Below are 17126 nucleotides of genomic sequence, written 5' to 3'. Positions count from 1 at the left end.
TCTTTCAATAATCTGGAACTTGGCACATACCTAATCTTCCCCATCCAAGAAAGACTGATTCATCTTAAAGAATTAATTTGATTCTCCAGCTAGGAAGAAGACCCTGTTAGAAATGATTAACAGTTTATGGCATAAGACTAGAGCAAAAACATAACTTTTCTAATGCAGTAAAAAGAAGATGACTGTAATGAAGAGATATTTTGTGCTGGAAAGAATATCCTTGAAAAACTGAAGTTGAAAATAAGAACCTCCCAGAGTTATAGGCCTGAGGTTTCAGAATACTCTTCTTGTGTGGCCAGTGGAGGTAAATAATGTGATTTATTTGGTGATGAAGCTTGACAGAATTATTAATTGGATTATATTCAGATTTACATGCACCGGCAGGAGCATGGACTTGGTGATTTTTGCTGTTCTTTTCCAGTTCTTACCTTATATTCACCTATTCCTAAAGTTTAAGAGCAGTTTGGCCTAATTTCAACAGTCAGAGAATTCATAAGAAACTTCAGGACTGCAGAGGATCTTCCAAGTGAACTCCACATGATGGTTTTGAAGACAGCGATAACATTAGATAATACTCTTACAAAAAAATCCCCAGCTTCTCCTCACTCTGTGTGAGCTGCCTTCTCAGAATGTTCCAGAGTTCACAGTCTGTATTTATTTATTCTTAAGATTACATTGTCTTTCAGCTGAAGTAGAATTTCCTTCTCCTTGATTTTTTTAATTCATTGGTGTACTTATAGATCAGTTGTATCCCTTTTCAGTCTTCATCTCCCAGTCATTATTATTCCCTAGAAAGAGACTTTCCATTGCTCTTTTCACACTAATAGGCCCTCTGAAAGTTACTGCAATCTCATTACAAACATATTGATAGAGCAACACTAACACTCATTTTATTTGCATTTTTCTATTAGGTCTTGAAAAATTCAAGTTGAAAAATGAGTTTACAGAGAGAATTAGCTTTCCTACCTCTATTTAAACTGTTTATTTTTAGCTAAATATTACTGAATATGGAAGCAGTCCAGTTTACATCCTGGTTTGATTTCCTGTTTACACGAGCCAGTCTGGTGTCACCATCGTATTTCTGGACCACTCTGGAAGCTTGTGTGCAGCCTTCCTTCCACCTCCAAGGAGAGCTGCCCTACACAATGGAACTATTGTTGTGCTCTCTGATAATGAAATAGGAATATTGTTGGACACAGTATATGCTGGGCTTCTGTCACTTTGCTATAGTGCTCAGATATAACAGCAAACCTTTCACTGAAATGTGGGGAGAAAACTCACTTTTGAGAATAAAGTCATAACTGTACCCATATTTTTTGAAGTTAACATATAAACAGATCTGGTCGTATATAGGAGGGTGGCTCCCTATAGTATAATTTTTGTGGGCTTGAGGGGGAGGAGTGTCTTTAGTTTTAATTTTTTTCCCCTTCCCATCTGGTTTTGTTTCCCAAACTATAAAGCTTACTATTTCCCTTAAGAGACTATTAAAAATATTTTTTTTAAATCTACAAAATAGTTGAGAATCTGAACTGGCCATTATGAGTACTAATGGTCATAACAGCAGGCATTTCACAGGAGGGACTCAGGGGGCTCAGTTTCACCAGTCCATCTAATGCATTAGCAGTCTCTGTCCTTATTATTTTAATAGGATTTTCAGAATAAAATGGGATAGATAGTATGTGCATCCAGAGAATGCTTATGCCAGGTATAAGAGCAGTGTTTCATAATTTGGATTAGATTCTATCTAGCAATTTCTTTTTTATTTGCAGTAAAGATGCATTTCAGAGAAGTGGGAATACTTTAATGTGTATTGATGAATGTAAAACCTTGAGACAAACAAGTCTAAGATTTGTTTAAGGATGATACAAATACTGCTATGCTAATGGATAAGAACCTTGAAATAGAACTGGTTAATTCTTTTGTTCTCAAGGCTGATTCACAATAACTGAACAAGATAAATTAAGCAAAGCTCATTCAGTTTATAGTAACTTTTTGGATTCATCAATGCTAAATTTCATACTATGATTTTTTTTTACAAGGGTTACTGAAAACTTCATTTTTATTCAATTACCCATTTTAAAATCACATTTTGAATGAGTTCCTCCCATTAGAACATCGAGATTCTTCCCTGATGTCTTTTAAACACGCCAGTTTTTTAACGATGCTCTTTCTGATACTTGCAGGCGAAGGCTGGAGAGCACAGCTACCTAGCATGGCCTGTGCACAGGCTTACCTTCTGCTGCTGCTATTTCCATTTCAGATGTGCTGGCTGTGCCTGGGGAATACCCTCGAGGAAAGCTTTGTCACAGGGAGGCAAATGAGGTTCCCCGGGGCAGCCCACCGCAGCGCTGCAGCTGGCCCCGGCACCCCGGCTCAGGGCTGTGCCGAGGCACAGGACAGGCTTCAGAAATTCTGTGTCCAATTTCAATAAGGTCAAAAGATACAGATGGAAAATGGCTCCTGGTTTCCCGATCCAATAGCACAAAGCAGGTCTCCTGCTGCATTAATAGTGACATGTATAAATGACAGTCATCGGGTCTCTCAGGGGTGGGTTTACAGTGAGGTTATCAAACGGCAACTATCAAAAGGGGACACAGCAATTAATTTGAAACCCATATGCTATTTATTTTAATACTGTTAAAAACTTGCAGAAAATCTTGATTGTATTCTGAAACTTTTATTTTTCCACTCACAAAAATCAAAGAAGTACTTCAGTCAAGAATCCTTAATTAAATTAAATTTTTAAAAAATGAAGCAGAAACATTTTAAGTCTGGACAGTATTTCACAGATATTTTCTTTTGAAAGCTGGTCATGGTAGAATATTATGCTGATGATCATAATGCACACTCTTATTTTTGTTTCAGTTGCATGCTAGCAATACCTAAAAACCACTTTAAACCTCAATGCTGCTTCAGTAAGTGCTGCAGCAAGAACAAAGTTTCTTCTATGTACTGAAACTGTGTTTGTATGGGGTGGGGAGGTGTATGCTACACTTCTATAGGATTCCGAAATATGCCCTGATCATGAAACTCAGTAATTCTGTTCTAAAATATTTATTACCTGCATAAAAAATGTCACATATAAAGGGTTTTAGCAATATCACACAATGAATGCCAGAAAATGGTAAATAAATAAATAAAAATGAAGCAAGCCAGGTAAAATTAAATTGTAGTAGGAGCATTTTCAGTGGTAATTACAGGAGTCTGTCATTGCTGAACTTAGAGTAATAGAGGCAAATGTCAAGAAATTCAGCAGTCACATGGCAGTTAATGAATATGAATGGAACATATTGTACAGAGACTGATCAGGTCTTTATGACTCATTTAAAATAAGATTAGTTTCAGGTTTAAATCAGAAATTCAATTAATTTGTAGTATAGAAAGGATACCATGTATGTTACTCAAATCTATTGTCCACACTGCCTTTTGTTTCCAAAATTAGAATTTTGAGACTCCATGGGGGTTGCTGTCTTTTAGTTTGTTACTTATAATCTAAGTGGTTAAACTGTAGCTGAAGATCAGCCAGAAAACTTGATACAGTATTTTTATCCTCTTCAGAAACAAAAGTGACTAAATACTGAAATGTTTTGAGGATAAGAGTATACAAACAGTATATGATCCTCATATTCCTGAATGTTTCATTTAACTATTTTCAACCAGCATGAAACATTTTGACATTTGTGGAAAGACACATTGCATTTCAGTTTGTCAGATCAAAGACAAATGTTTCGCTTGGACTTAGTTTTTATGTGTACCCTTGAGCTGTTCAACAGCTTCCTGGCATTTATACTCCATGCTCCAGTTCTTTCATGTGCTGAGTCCCTAACCCAAGTTGTGCTGACTTCAATGGTAAAGACATTTCTGCATCTGTAAGTATAACAGTGCATTGTTTTTGTCGGAAAGCAGAAAAACATTGGCAAAATTGTTTCCTGTGGAAAATGTAACTTTTACAGAAACAGCATTTTCCATTGAAACACCACATTTTTAGAAAACTTCCAACTAACTGCACATAAAGTATATTTCAGGAGTGTTATTTATGAAATCTATAAATGCTAGCATCTATTTTTTATCCTAAATAATTTTGATTAGAAAAACTTTTCAGACAGCCAGTATAGATAAAATTAATTGGACTTTCATGTATAGGATATATTTATCATAATTTAATTATAATTTCAGTATTACGTTATTAATTATACAACAACATAAAGTGTTATGGTGCATTATGGTTCTTTTGCATTACTCCAAATAGTGAAAGTCCATGAGTCTGCAGATTATTGCAAAGGGGAGAAGAAACCAGTGACAAAGTGAGCAATCATTGTAATGCAGTCACACGAAATTACAAGGAATACACAAGGTCTTGTGTTGCTGGACAAAGGAGGTATTAAAATTGTCAGAGGTGATGCCCTTACTCAGAGCTGTAGGCTTCTTTCACCCTTGCCTCCCACCCCAGTTCTTTGATTTCTTTCTGAAGCATACTTTTGGGTAGCTGTGTGCTGGGTTTTGAACACAGCTCCAAGCCACGGAGGCACTGAAGGCAAACAGCTTTGATGTGAGCCTGTGCTCCATCTCAGCTTGAGGGAATCCTCTGAAGGTTGGTAAACTGGGATGTGTGGTAGTCCCACCCATTGACTGGGCAGCACCATGGTATGCAGGCCAGGAAGCACATTTACCAATTTACACCATGTTTACCTTGTGGGAACATGAGAAGCCACCTTGGAACAGAAAAAAGCGTCTGTCTCCCTCCCCTGCTGCAGCTGGAGTGGTGCACGGCAAGGCAAAATGAGATTATAGCAGAGAAGCTGTAGGTGATTTACTTGCTTTTCTTCAAGGACCGTGCTTATATGGATTGTTAAGACAAAACTAGAATTTTCCTCTACAGATTTGGGTTGAAACTTCCTGTTCTATCTCTAGGGTGAGTAATTCACGCTATGTGTCTGTTTTTCCGCCCCTCTCCTACAGCTACACAAATAGGCACTCATGCACACATGCTGCATTGGTCAGATGTCTGGGGTTAACCCAGATAGTATGAGCCTCAGATCAAAAGCCTGAGTGAAAATGCTATTTTTGCTGCTGAGGCTTGAGGTGTCTGTTCATAGCACAGACATGAGACTTTATGCACCGTTTGCAGGGCTGTGGGAGATAAAACTGGTGCTATTTGGCTTGCAGCTCTCCCAGGTACACATGCACAGGTACACATGCACAGGCAGACAATGCCAGGCACAGTTCTCCACACTATTCCTAATTTCTTAGTTTCATATTAACCTTTGTTCTGGCTAGCAACACATGCCTAGTTTGGGGACTTTTTTTGTCTTCTGAGACTGATAACCTTCTTATCAGTTAAACCAAATGAAAGGCCACGGTTGCACTTGCTGGTTTACAACAGTTTGTTACAGTTGAGTTGCAGATTGTGAATGAGACCAGACTAAAAACTGGGTCCTTTCCATGTCAGGCAATAATGGTATCAGGTTCATCATGATATTTATTTTCCTCCTCTATAACCCAGTTGTGTGAATAAATGAAGAAAACCATATGACATTCAAGACTTCCTTAACTGGTTGTGTAGTCTCAAGTGTCACTTTTCTGAAGTTACCTGCCATCTGGCACTGGGAGCAGGTTTGCCAGAACAACTGCTGAGTAAACAGCAACCTTCCTAAGCAGATGGAAATCCAGCAAGGTGGCATAGAAAAAGTATCTGATGATCCAAGCCCCAGCTATCCTTGTGGTCTCAGGTCTCACTCTAATTTCTATCTTTCCCTTTAAAGCTGCTTTTTGGTATTGTAGGAAAGTAGGAGGTTTGGAAAAGGAGAAGGAAGAGAGAAATTAAAACAAGAAAAGCAGATATCCTTGTGGCTCTTCAGGGCCAATTGATTAGCTTATTATGGAAGCTGGTGCAAAGGACATGGAGAGGAGACTGACATTGGCAGCTGATGTGTTTGTGTGGAGGGCTCACTAAAGGCTTCACTAAACCTCAGCACAGAGCTGATGCCCTTTCCCAGCTCCTTCATGGGTCCTTATGTCTCTCTCCTGTGTATTAGCTGATGAACATCAACAGCTAAAAACCCTAACACCTTAATAAGATGCTGAGGTCTGTAGCAAGTCATGTGAAAATGCTAAGCCTCTCAATTTTCCAGCCTACCCCTCTGCCAGAGATGGCTGTGTCTGTAGCAGATGCAGGAGAAGGAAATGTGTGTCCATGCATCAGCAGCTGCAGTTCAGGTTCCAATGCCATATCTCAAAACTTGCCTCCACTAGGAAGATGGGCAGTTAGTGGGCAGTGATTTGGGCTGAGGGTGGTAATGTGCCATTGTACTTATTCTGGTGTGGAAATGGTATTCCTTGGCAGCCTTCTAAAACAGTAATATCTTACACCAGTGCAGGAAGACCAAGCTTTCTGTAGGTTTCTTTTGGTAACAAAACCAGATTAATGGAATGATCAGATAAGAAAACACACTGATTTTCTATGGACTTATGTTGCAGCAGAGTGAGTTCCCTGAGCCGGTTCAATGCCTGTCCCACAGGGGTGGTGTTGGTGGCACTGCAAGTGCCACACGCTCCCGGGGCAGGGAATGAGCGGTAGGGAACGGGCAATTGGGCAGCAGGATTACCCTTAGCCGGGTAATGCTTCTCAGCTTGGACCTTTATCTGCCTTGTGTGACAAACTTTTACTCATCAACAGCATCACTCAAGGCCGTGAGGATCTTCATCAATAAAACCACATTTCAAACGACTTCACTTGGAATATTTATTAAGCTATAAGGCTGTACATACACACCCCTCTACAACTGCTTTACTTGCTTAAGCAGAAGTTATAAATGCCATCAGGACACCAAACATGAAGGCGTTTAACATTTCCATATAACATCAAGAATTCAACAGCACATTGCCAAATCCTCCAGCACCACGTAAGGCAGATTTTAGGCTATGTTTAACACAGGAAGGCGCGGGGTGCCGAGGGTGCGGGACCGGCCCGGGGCTGCAGGCACCTGCCGGCGGCACTCCCACGGATCGGCTTCGCCTGCGGACATGTTTATTAAGTAGATCGATCTATCTATCTATCTATCTATCTATCTATCTATCTATCTATCTATCTATCTATCCGCACACACATACATACATACACACATATATATATCTACACTTCATAAAGAGTGTACACTGACATGTATCTATACGAAAAATTTCATATATCTATATGTAAAATTAATATAAACACACACGCATATATATACACTTGATGTACATACATACAAGTACGCGAGGAGCGGTCCCCGGCCAGGTGTCCGCGCCCGTTCCCCGTCCCGCCCCGCCATCTTCCCGCTGCCCGCCGTCCACCCGCCCCGCGCCTCGGCACCGCCGCGGCAGGGACCCCCGGCGCTTCCCACGGCTGCGGGCTTCCCACCCGGGCGGGACCCTTTTGATCCGGGCGTTCAGTGGGATGCTGCGCGAGCCCCCAGCCGCGGGACGCGGCGCTGTCGCGACTACACGTCCCGACATGCCGCTGCCTCCCGGCGCGGCGCCGCGGGCACCCACTGCCGCCCATTGTGCTCCAGCCAGGGGAAGCCGCGCTCCTCTCCCTCAGCCTCCCCCTCGCGCGCCAAGTGGTCCCTTCCAGCGCTCCATGAGGCGCCCTTCGGGCGGTCCCATCCATGGGAAACGGGGGGGGGGGGCCGGGGGAGAGGGCGAGGCGTGGAGCCCAGTCAGCGCTCCCTCGAAGCCCTGCCTGACGGTGATTGGCGTGCGTGGCCGCCAATAGGGCGAGGCGGCGGTCGGGAGAGCCAATGGGCGCGGAGCGTTGCCGGGGCGGGGCGGGGCAGAGGGGAGAGGGCGGGGCGCGGCGGGCGCCGCGCGTGCGCGGGGCGGGAGGAGGCGGGGCCGCGTCGTGTCCGTGTCGGCTGCTCCAGGGAGGGTCGGGCGGAGGGAGGGGAGGATGGAGCGGGCGGCCGGGCGGCCGTGAGCGGGGCGGGAGCGGAGCCAGAGCGGGGCCAGCAGGCCGCGGGCAGGCCCGGGAGGGCGAGAGGCGAGGCAGGGAGGGGAAGGAAGGCAACCGGGTGCCGGGTCGTGCGGCGGAGGGGGCTCCGGGCGGAGAGCGGGCGGGCGGCCGCGGCTCCCGCTCCGCAGGGCGGCCGGCGGGGCAGGATGAGCCAGGAGGAGATCCTGAGGAAATTCATTAAGCGAGTCCAGGCCATGAAGGACACGGACCACAATGGGGAGGACAACTTCGCCAGCGACTTCATGGTGAGGGGCGGCGGCGCGGGCGGGGCGGGCGGGGCTCCTGCGGCCCCGGGGCGGGGGGACCGCAGCCCCTTCCCCAGCCCCATCCCCAGCCCCTTCCCCAGCCCCAGCCCCGCCGGCGGGCGGTGTCGGGGCGGGCGGTGTCGCATCCCTGGGGGTGACCGGCTATTGTGTGCCCCGCGGCTCGGCCGGCTCCCTGCGCCCGGCACCGCTCCGGAGCTCGGCGGGGGGAGGGAGGGAGAGTGTCCGCCTGTGCTCAGCCTCCTTCCTGCCCTCCGGCCCCCGGAGGTTTGTCACCGCGGCCCCGGCCCGTCCCCGCTCCTGGGGAGCTGATGGTCATCGGCTCTTGCAAAATTAACCGGGAGGCTCCTCGTCCGCCCGCCGCGCTGCTTCCCTGAGCGCATAAAGGGGGCAGGGGCGAGGCGGGGGGGCTGCGAGCGCTTCCTCGCCCTGGCAGCCCCTTTTCTGCAGGGTCTCTGGTGTCAGCTGGGGATAATCGGGCTCTCCTTCCCCTTTCATCTGCCCCTCTAGCTGCCTGCTTGAGATTTGTCTTCTTCCCGAGGAGATGTGTTAAAGGTATTGCTAGTCCTTGGAGGAATATTCATCTTCCCTTCGCTAGCGTCTCCCATCCCCCATCGCAGCCCTGCCTGTATCCCTCGTCCTTTCTTCCTTCCAGATCAGTTCACCGTCAGCCTTTGCTTAACGTGTGCGCTCGGGGAAAAATTCTGTTGGAAAATTAGTGCTTTTCCTGGTTTATTTTAGCTGTTTAATCGGGCTGTGACAGTATCTCGGGAGTTTTATTTTTGAATTGGTCGTCTGAGCTGTGAACAATAATTTTGATTGGGCAGATGTTGCTGGCGCTTTTCAATATCATTTAAATACTTAATATCAAAATGCAGTTTGACCCGAAGGAGAGCGCGTTAGTGCCCTCCGTTTGTGTCTTTGTAGCTCGTTTTATTCTGTGCGGCTCTTGGGGATTAAAAGCACATCGTTAGCCCTTTAAGCTGTCAGTCTGTGCTAGTGGTCTGGGAACAAAAAAAAAATTTAAAAAATCTCAATGTAAGTGTCGCATGGGCGATTGTCCGAAATGCGGGGAGGAGGCCGCGGATGTTGCGCAAGGCGGAGGGGCGTTGGGAGCGCTGGCAGGTCCAGGGCTGGAAGAGGAAGCGGACTTTGGGAAGTAACGAGTTCATCCAGGGTGGGGAGGCAGCCCGTGGGAAATCGGCCACGCTCTTCGGGCAGGATTTTGCAAATGCTAAAAGTATGCTGCTGAAACATCTGAGCGTGTGGGAAAGGAAGAGAGGAAAGTGTGAGGTGAAGAAAGGCATTGGAGCGATAGGACCCTTTTAAATCTTCGCATGAGAGCTTAAAGGTTGCAGAATTTGACAGAAGCTTTTTATTTAGTCATTGTTTTAGTAATATAATTGCTATTTAACAAGAATTGACATCTTGCCTTGTACTGATGAGCCTGTCTTGTTCATGTAAATTATATATACTTTACAGAAAGGCTGGCCTAGACTGCTGCAACATGAGGGACATTATTAAAAATCTCTATGTTAAATACTTTGTTCTAGATCTCCTAATCCACCTCTACCATTTAATGTCTGATAGTTATCCTGATGTTTTAGTTTTGTTGTACTCAAATGATATATAATAGACATTTTTATCATCCTTTCTTTGAAGCAGTGGCACCCCTGTATGGAAAAATAGCTTTTGTTTCAATTTCTCTATTTGACAGCATGTTGTTTTTGTAGCTTTCAACAGTATAGACAGTGAGTTTTCCCACTGCTTTCCTGTAGCAGCAAGAAAAGAGAATATGGGTAAAAATGAGAAAATAGGATTTATAGGAACTATTGGGCAAGACATTTCAGGAGAAAGATGTATTACCTGAAAGAGTGTTGAATGTTTTGGGGAGATTTGTGTTGAAAATGTCTTTTGTCCTTTAACACTTTGTATTTCAAACTTTCATATTTGATTTTTGTGTGGGAAATTAAAGTAAAACCAGGAAATTAGGATCTTCAGTTCTAATATTCACCTTTATGTAATAAAGCAGACATAGATTAGTGTGATGACAAGAATCATAATTGCTGATTTTTAATTTTTATTTTCACTATGAATGTACTGGGGTATTTTGGCATTTTTGGGGTATGTGTTTTGGGGTGTATTTGGCTGTCTTAACAGAGCTATGCTTAGGTCCTCTTTGAAATGATTGAAAAGGAAGAATGAAAGGGTGGTAATGGGGATTTAAATTTCAGTATTCTGTTCAGTTAAAGAATGAGTAGATGTTTTTTGAGGGTTGAGAAGGGAGGAAGTTGTGTTATCTCATTGAGGTGCAGGATGTTCTGTGGCTGTTAAATAGTGGCAAGTTTATGGAATAGGAATTGCTGTTACTCATCGCTTCATTTCCAAGTCAAAATGGAATCTAAAATATGAATGGAATAGTGGGTGAATGCAAATGAAAACAATTCTTTACTTTTAGGTCTTTATTGCCTTTGAATGTGTTGAGTAATAGGCTTAGAGAGTTGTATTTGGGCCCGAGTGAATGAACTAGAAGTACGTGCTGGGTGCCAAGGAGTGCTGGAGGAGAGGCTAGAGAAGCTGGAGGTGTGCACAGGTTGGCTGATAAGCCTGCCTGATTGCTATTGAAAGTCCAGAGTGTAGATGACTAAGACTGCAATTTAATAATGCCATGACATACCTGGAAACAACTTCCTCTTGGAAGGTGGAAAGTTGATGATTACCCACTCCACCAGTGCCTTCCCCCAGGAGCAAGATAAGCTCTATCATCTGGGCACCAGTAGCAAGTTTGTTACTGGAAATCAAATGCATTTAATTAATTTGCACTAGGAAGTAAGCAGGACTGGCTAGTGGATCACTTCAGTACTCTGGGTGTGCACAGTTGGGATTAAATGAAGTGGATAGTTTGAAAACAGGACAGACATGTCTGTAAGCCTTGCCAGTAATCATGTGTACGTGGATATGGAGCAAGTGGGTTTTTCCCTAAAATAATATAGGTTAGGATTTTGCTACCGTGTTTGCGGTACATCCAGGAGTATATTTTTTCCTGGGTTTTTGCTGACATTGCTATTTGGGTAGAAGGAAATAAGTATAGATTACTTCCTCTTGGTGTTTCATGCTGTATGAATACAACCAGCATGGTCTAGATTGTGATTTTTTTTTGTAATGAACATGTGTATTACATCAAACAAGGGTTGGAAGGCAACGTTCCATATGGAAGAAAAGAAAACAGCTATTCTAGAATTTAGAAAGACCTTGATAAATATTATTTGCTGATTTATTTTTTAAATTTTAATCCACCTACGATTAACACATTTTTTGTTTTCTTACATTTTAGTAATGAGAAAAGCATTCTGACACTCCTTTCTCTTGTTTGATGTCAATTGCCATTGTTATAGGAGAACTGAAATGTGAATAGTGTGAAGCTTTGCCTTCAAAAATCAGATGTTTCAATTTTTTTGTGGTATATGACAGTCTTGCTTCATCTTCTGAGTTATATATCTGGCTAATCTGTTGTCATGGAACACCGTGTATGGCTGAGAATGGGTTTTTTGTGATGGATACCATGTAGGGGACCCTCAGCTGCTGTCTGGAGGTGGTGGTGTCAAAATGGTCTTGTCTTAGATTATCAGTCTAAATAATAATAAATTTTTTTAACAACTTTGCTGCACCTAGTCACAGATCTCTATACCTTTCATTCAAGAGGACACAGGTAACTAACTCGACTGAATGTTGTGTATCTCTGTTCTGTTCAATCTGTCTACGATGAAACTTTTAGGTTTGGAAACAGTAAAGTACTCAAGTTGCTGTTTTCTGAAGTATGAAAGGGAATTTGAATGGTTAGAAACTAGTTTTTTACCTGTTTCAATGTTTTTTACATCTAGTTGGTTTTGGTTTTGACATCTTTGTATTTAAGCACTTCTAAACTGATTCTTTTGTGAAAATGCTATTTAAAAAATGGGAGATGGAATGTGCTTGACTTGTAAGGATAAAATGTAGCTGGTCATAGGAAGTGCTACACCAGATGTTATAAAACTTGCTTTGTGCATTTTTTGAGGCTTTTGTCTTTGTTTTGGGTTTTTTTGGTAATTTTTTCTAGGAAAAGGCACAATTTCTAGAGTGCCTAAAGCCTGCTTAAAATGAATGAACCGTCTACACTTTACTAAATCACTGATTTAAACTACTAAGACACATAGTGAAAGTCCACATACTGATGCCAGTCATGACATAGATTTTGTTCTGGTTCTGAAGCAGCATTAGGGATACCAGAACTGCCTATTCAACTGTAGCACTTCAGAAATGCCCCTCTTAAAGCTTGTCTGTGTATTAATGTGCATTTGCATAAGCCTTTCTGATTCAAATACTATTAGTGCACCTCTTGAGTATCTGTGAAGGTACTTTTCAAATTTATAAGACAGGCATATAATCTGGAAACTTAAAAAAACTGCAGATAGTGTAAAAAAAAAAAGTTTAAGACCCCACTGGATAGACATTTTTGGAAGTGATGTTTTTTGTAGTATCTGTTAAATGAATTTGGTGCTTGTAATATTGTTAGAAACACTAATGCTTTGTGTTATAAAATGTATGGTGTCTTTTTCAAGAGATATTTGTATCTGTAAAGGTTAAACTGGGAAAAAAGCTTTGGTAGAATCAACTAGATGGTAAACTGTTTCTTGAAACTTCAAATTCAAGATTTACTTGGTGTAAGCAGAGGTTTACATGGAATTCTTGTGAATTGAGTTCTTTTGAAAAAAACTATTTGGAGCACTTACTTTCCCTGGAGTGTGACAGAAGGGGTAATTGCCTTGGAGAACATGACCTGTAAGTGTGTTGTACAGCTGATCAGCCATAAGGAACTCTGCTCTTAGCAGTGAGTTAATAGGTCATAGGCAGCTGTCACTTCAGATATGCCTTGTGCATTTTTATCATTTCAGGGTTAAATAATGGATCTGTTAGTAGTCACCTTTCATATTGTGCTTGTAAATGTATTTTTAAAGTTTTGTTTCCATTTGCTGTGTTTCATCTAGATGCTGTTAATTTGTCTGTGGGGGGCACACCCCAGCACATGACTTCATTGTGTGTGGCTGTAGTCATCGAGGCCATTCATAAAGCTTCTTTTACATGGACCAGATCTGCTTGGAGCAGTGGGACTGAATAGTCATTTCAGTAAGCCCAAACTTTAGAGGCTTCTGAAATTTTGTGAAATACTGTTCATTCAATGTTAGATGAAAATACAGTTTTGCATGAACAATCATTCAGTTTAAATATTCAGCTTCTTTGTCCCCTTCTGAGGAAATGAGTGCTGTTTCTGTTGCTTCAAAGATGCCATTCTGAATCTCCATAGAGGCAGTTGAACACAGCCACAGAGCTGCTGTAGTGACCCTGGGGTATAAGAACTTGCAAACTCTGCCTAAAATTGCTGTTCTTTCAGCACGTGAAACTAAACCAAGTCAGTTAGGCAATGCTCTGGGTTGTGTCAAATAGCTTGTGTGGTAATAAGTTCTGTTTGCTCATTTTCGAAAGAGAGCAGTGTGTAAGTCTACTGTTCTCATGGAATAAAGGACTATGTATGGATTTTGCTGAATATTAAAGAATTGTTCAGGGGGAGAAAATGGTGATGCTGACCTTGCACCTCATGGCATATTACATGCACTCCAAATAATTGAAATAGCATGTCAAATACTTACTTTGTTTTTATTCTTACCTCAATTCTACAGCACCTTTTTGCTGCATTTAGCTATATATGTATACAGATAGATACATATCAGTAGATACCTATATATAGATGTCTCGTGTGACCATGATTCATCAACCTTAGACCCTAATCTATAGTTCTGTAGCTCCATGTACATGCTTATGTATTTGTATAAGCATGGTTCTAAGTCTGTGTAGTACTCTGCATATGGGTCACTGATCTATAGTATGAATTTCTTGGTTTGGATTGCATGTAATTTACTTTAAAATTGCAGTAGGTTCAGGTTGTTTTTCCGTGATGCTGTTATAGCCAAGTATAAGTTATCAGCTCTGCAAGCAGGAGAAGGGTAAGCAGATATTCAGATTATCTAATGTGTATACATTTGTTGATCATGAGTGTGACAAAAGTCACAAAAGTGAGGCTTCTATATTAATCTCTTAAAGCCATTAGTTTGTAATAAACAGAAATCATGTTCTATCTTCTTCACTGTTACTATTTAAGATTTGTGGATTTTCTGTTGTATACTGCTACAGTTTGGCTATAATATGCTTAGTACAAAGGACTTTTTGGAATAGTAATGCATTTCTTAGTGTTGGGGAAACATGAAACTGTAGGAGTACCTTGGGTATGCATTTCTAGAACTGAAATCAGATGGTAGATGATGTTTTTTTTCTTGGTCTTATATAACAGCCCTTCAGTCAGGGACAGGCATCAGTGTTAAAGGTCAGATAAGGAACCGAGTAAAGCACAAGTGAATTAGGTAGAGCAGGAGCTCTTTGTGCCATTAGGAAGTTCATTGTTTGTATCCTGGTGTTTTCCTCAGGCTGTTGTACTCCACAATTGCTATGGTTATGCCAGCACAGGCTTGGATAACTCAGCTGTGTGTGTTTGCCCTCAATGGAGCATGGACCTGCATTTCTATTTCTTTTAACTAGCATGTGAGTGTTGCAGAGTGATTAAGCTCTTTGTTTTCCTGCTTCATCTGACAAAAAAACTTGCTAATATAAACTTAACTCGTGAATTATTTGTTCAGATTTGAGCAATCAGAATGTGTTTATGCAAAGAGAGCATTCTGGTATGGCTGTGGAGTTTTGGCTCTGGAACCTGGAGCACAGAGAGCAGCTGTATTCTTGGAGCTGTGTCTGGAGTCCCTCTGCACCTTAAAAAACCAGACTGTGTCCAAACCCAATATTGATGAGACAACATGAGTGCAAAGCCAGTAGCTTTGTTAGGAAAGCTGAGAGTGCAGCGAGGTGAGGAAGGAGTTGTAAGAGCAGAAGAGCACAGTCAGGACTGGCAGGCTTTAGGGCTGTCATTCTGGGTTGGAAACTTCTTTTAAAGGATCTCTGAATACTGGTGTCAGGGTGTTTCACTCACTGAGGTTTTCATGGGAAGGTTACTGCTTGTGTCCCTGAGGGCCTTGTTCTAGCTACTGTTTTGTCATCAGCTTTACAATGAAAAAATTCTTACACAGCTAAAAAGATCAAGTAGAGAAAAATGTTTCCCAAAAGGTACCAGATAAATAGAGGTATAAATGGATGACCTAGTTTAGTTGACCTAATTTTTGCTCTATCTGTCCTCCTACAAGCCAATACTTTTAATTTCTTTACAGGGCAATTTTATTGGTGTTAATTTATGGAAAGACTTAAAGACAATATTGTCCTAATGGAAGTGTCTTGTGAAAGTAAAACCTAGAAGAATTGAATTATCAGCTCTAAAAAGTAGCAAGACAGTTACTTCAATGAGGGAAAATATCTGGCTATTACAAGATGACTGAAGCTATGAATGATGTTGCCTCATGGGCTACACATATCATTAAGAATAAAGCAAATAAAGAAATATGTTTCATTCATTCATATTTCCGTAAGGAAGCATCAATAATTTTGAAGGAAATCCTACCATAATGCTTCTGACAGTTAATTTTCTGTATTAATTTTACTTCTGAGCTCCCTTAGTTCTGCAGAAAGAATTTAATTGCCTAGTGTTAGGAATGAGCCAAGGGCAGCTACATGAGTAGACTGAAAGTTTTAAGTTCTGGATGGACTGGTTTGATTCTTCTATTTTTAATTTGCTGTGATTTGGAGAAATCTTAACACAGTTGTTAAGGGTATCCATATAACTTGTGTTCCTTCCTTTTTGGCAGAAGGGCTATACACTTCATGTTTTACACATTGGAGAGCAGACCTTGATTCCTAAACATTGTTGAAATTTCTTAGTTTTAATTGCCTGATCTTTGCTATGATTTTTGGTGTCTAAAGCCATGGGTTGGAAAGCGTCAGCCTCTAAAGGGAAGTTAGCTTAGTTAAAACTATATTGCTTTAAAGAATGTATGTACTGCTTTAATTTCTTTCATTTAGTTATTACACTGAACTTGTCATTTTAAAACAAACCTTTTTACATTAGCTTCCTTTTTATGTAGTCTCAAAGGTGTAGCTGGGTTTGAATTTCTGGGGTCAGAGTACAGTGATGTCCTCTTACACAATTTTACGTCTTGCTGCATTTGTCCTGCTGTCTTGTCATTTTTGCTACCTCATGTGGATGACATCTGCTTTTTGTTTTTCTTCTGAAAACACACAGATGTGTTGTACTCTTTGTGATCACTGGAAGAACAGTGATCACACTTCCATGTGGATCAGTGGAAGAGTGGGGTTTTGGGGGGTCTGGAGAGGAAAATGACCATCTTTCAGCTGTGCAGCTGGCAAGGCTTGTTCCTCTGGGCAGCTAATACAACTGAAGAGAGGCTGAAAGGAATGTGGTCATGAGTGATGTCTTATGTTCCTGCTTTTATTGATGTTGGGTAGTCAGCACCTCTGCTCTTGTTGCAATCCTTGCTATCTTTCTTATTTGCTTTAGGGTCAATATCATGGATGAGAAATTAATTTCTTGTGCTGAGCTAGACTAGTTCTAGGTTCTGGTTCATGCACATTTTTCCTGGACTTACTGGCATGATTTCCAGCTATTTGTCACAATTGAGAGTCTCAGGGGCCTGTTCCAGAACTTTCATATTGTTTTCCATTGTTGATTACATTTTTAAATACATTTTGTCTTCCATTATGACTGTGTGGCATTTTTTTCTATTCTCCTGGTAGTTCTTGGAGGACACAGCTATCTTTGAACAACTTTGTTCTAAACTGAAAGGATGTTTCATGAGTTTCCTGTCCAAGTGTTCAGAGGACTTGTC

General features: G+C 41.9%; 1 protein-coding gene across 2 annotated transcripts in view; it reads left to right on the top strand.

Moving 5' to 3' along the window:
* The first annotated feature begins 7929 nt into the window (after positions 1–7929).
* Positions 7930–17126, top strand: part of PTPN12 (protein tyrosine phosphatase non-receptor type 12) — a 69286-nt gene continuing 60089 nt past the window's right edge. The window contains exon 1 of one of the 2 annotated variants that reach the window (XM_064421921.1): positions 7930–8235. In XM_064421921.1, coding sequence (XP_064277991.1) covers positions 8137–8235 — 99 coding nt within the window. In that variant the 5' untranslated portion in view covers positions 7930–8136. The remainder of the gene's footprint in view (positions 8236–17126) is intronic. The other variant, XM_064421920.1, reaches the window with a different exon arrangement.

Source organism: Passer domesticus, chromosome 5, assembly GCF_036417665.1.
Source record: "Passer domesticus isolate bPasDom1 chromosome 5, bPasDom1.hap1, whole genome shotgun sequence".
NCBI classification, from domain to species: domain Eukaryota; kingdom Metazoa; phylum Chordata; class Aves; order Passeriformes; family Passeridae; genus Passer; species Passer domesticus.
This window is presented reverse-complemented; position numbering and strand designations above follow the sequence as displayed.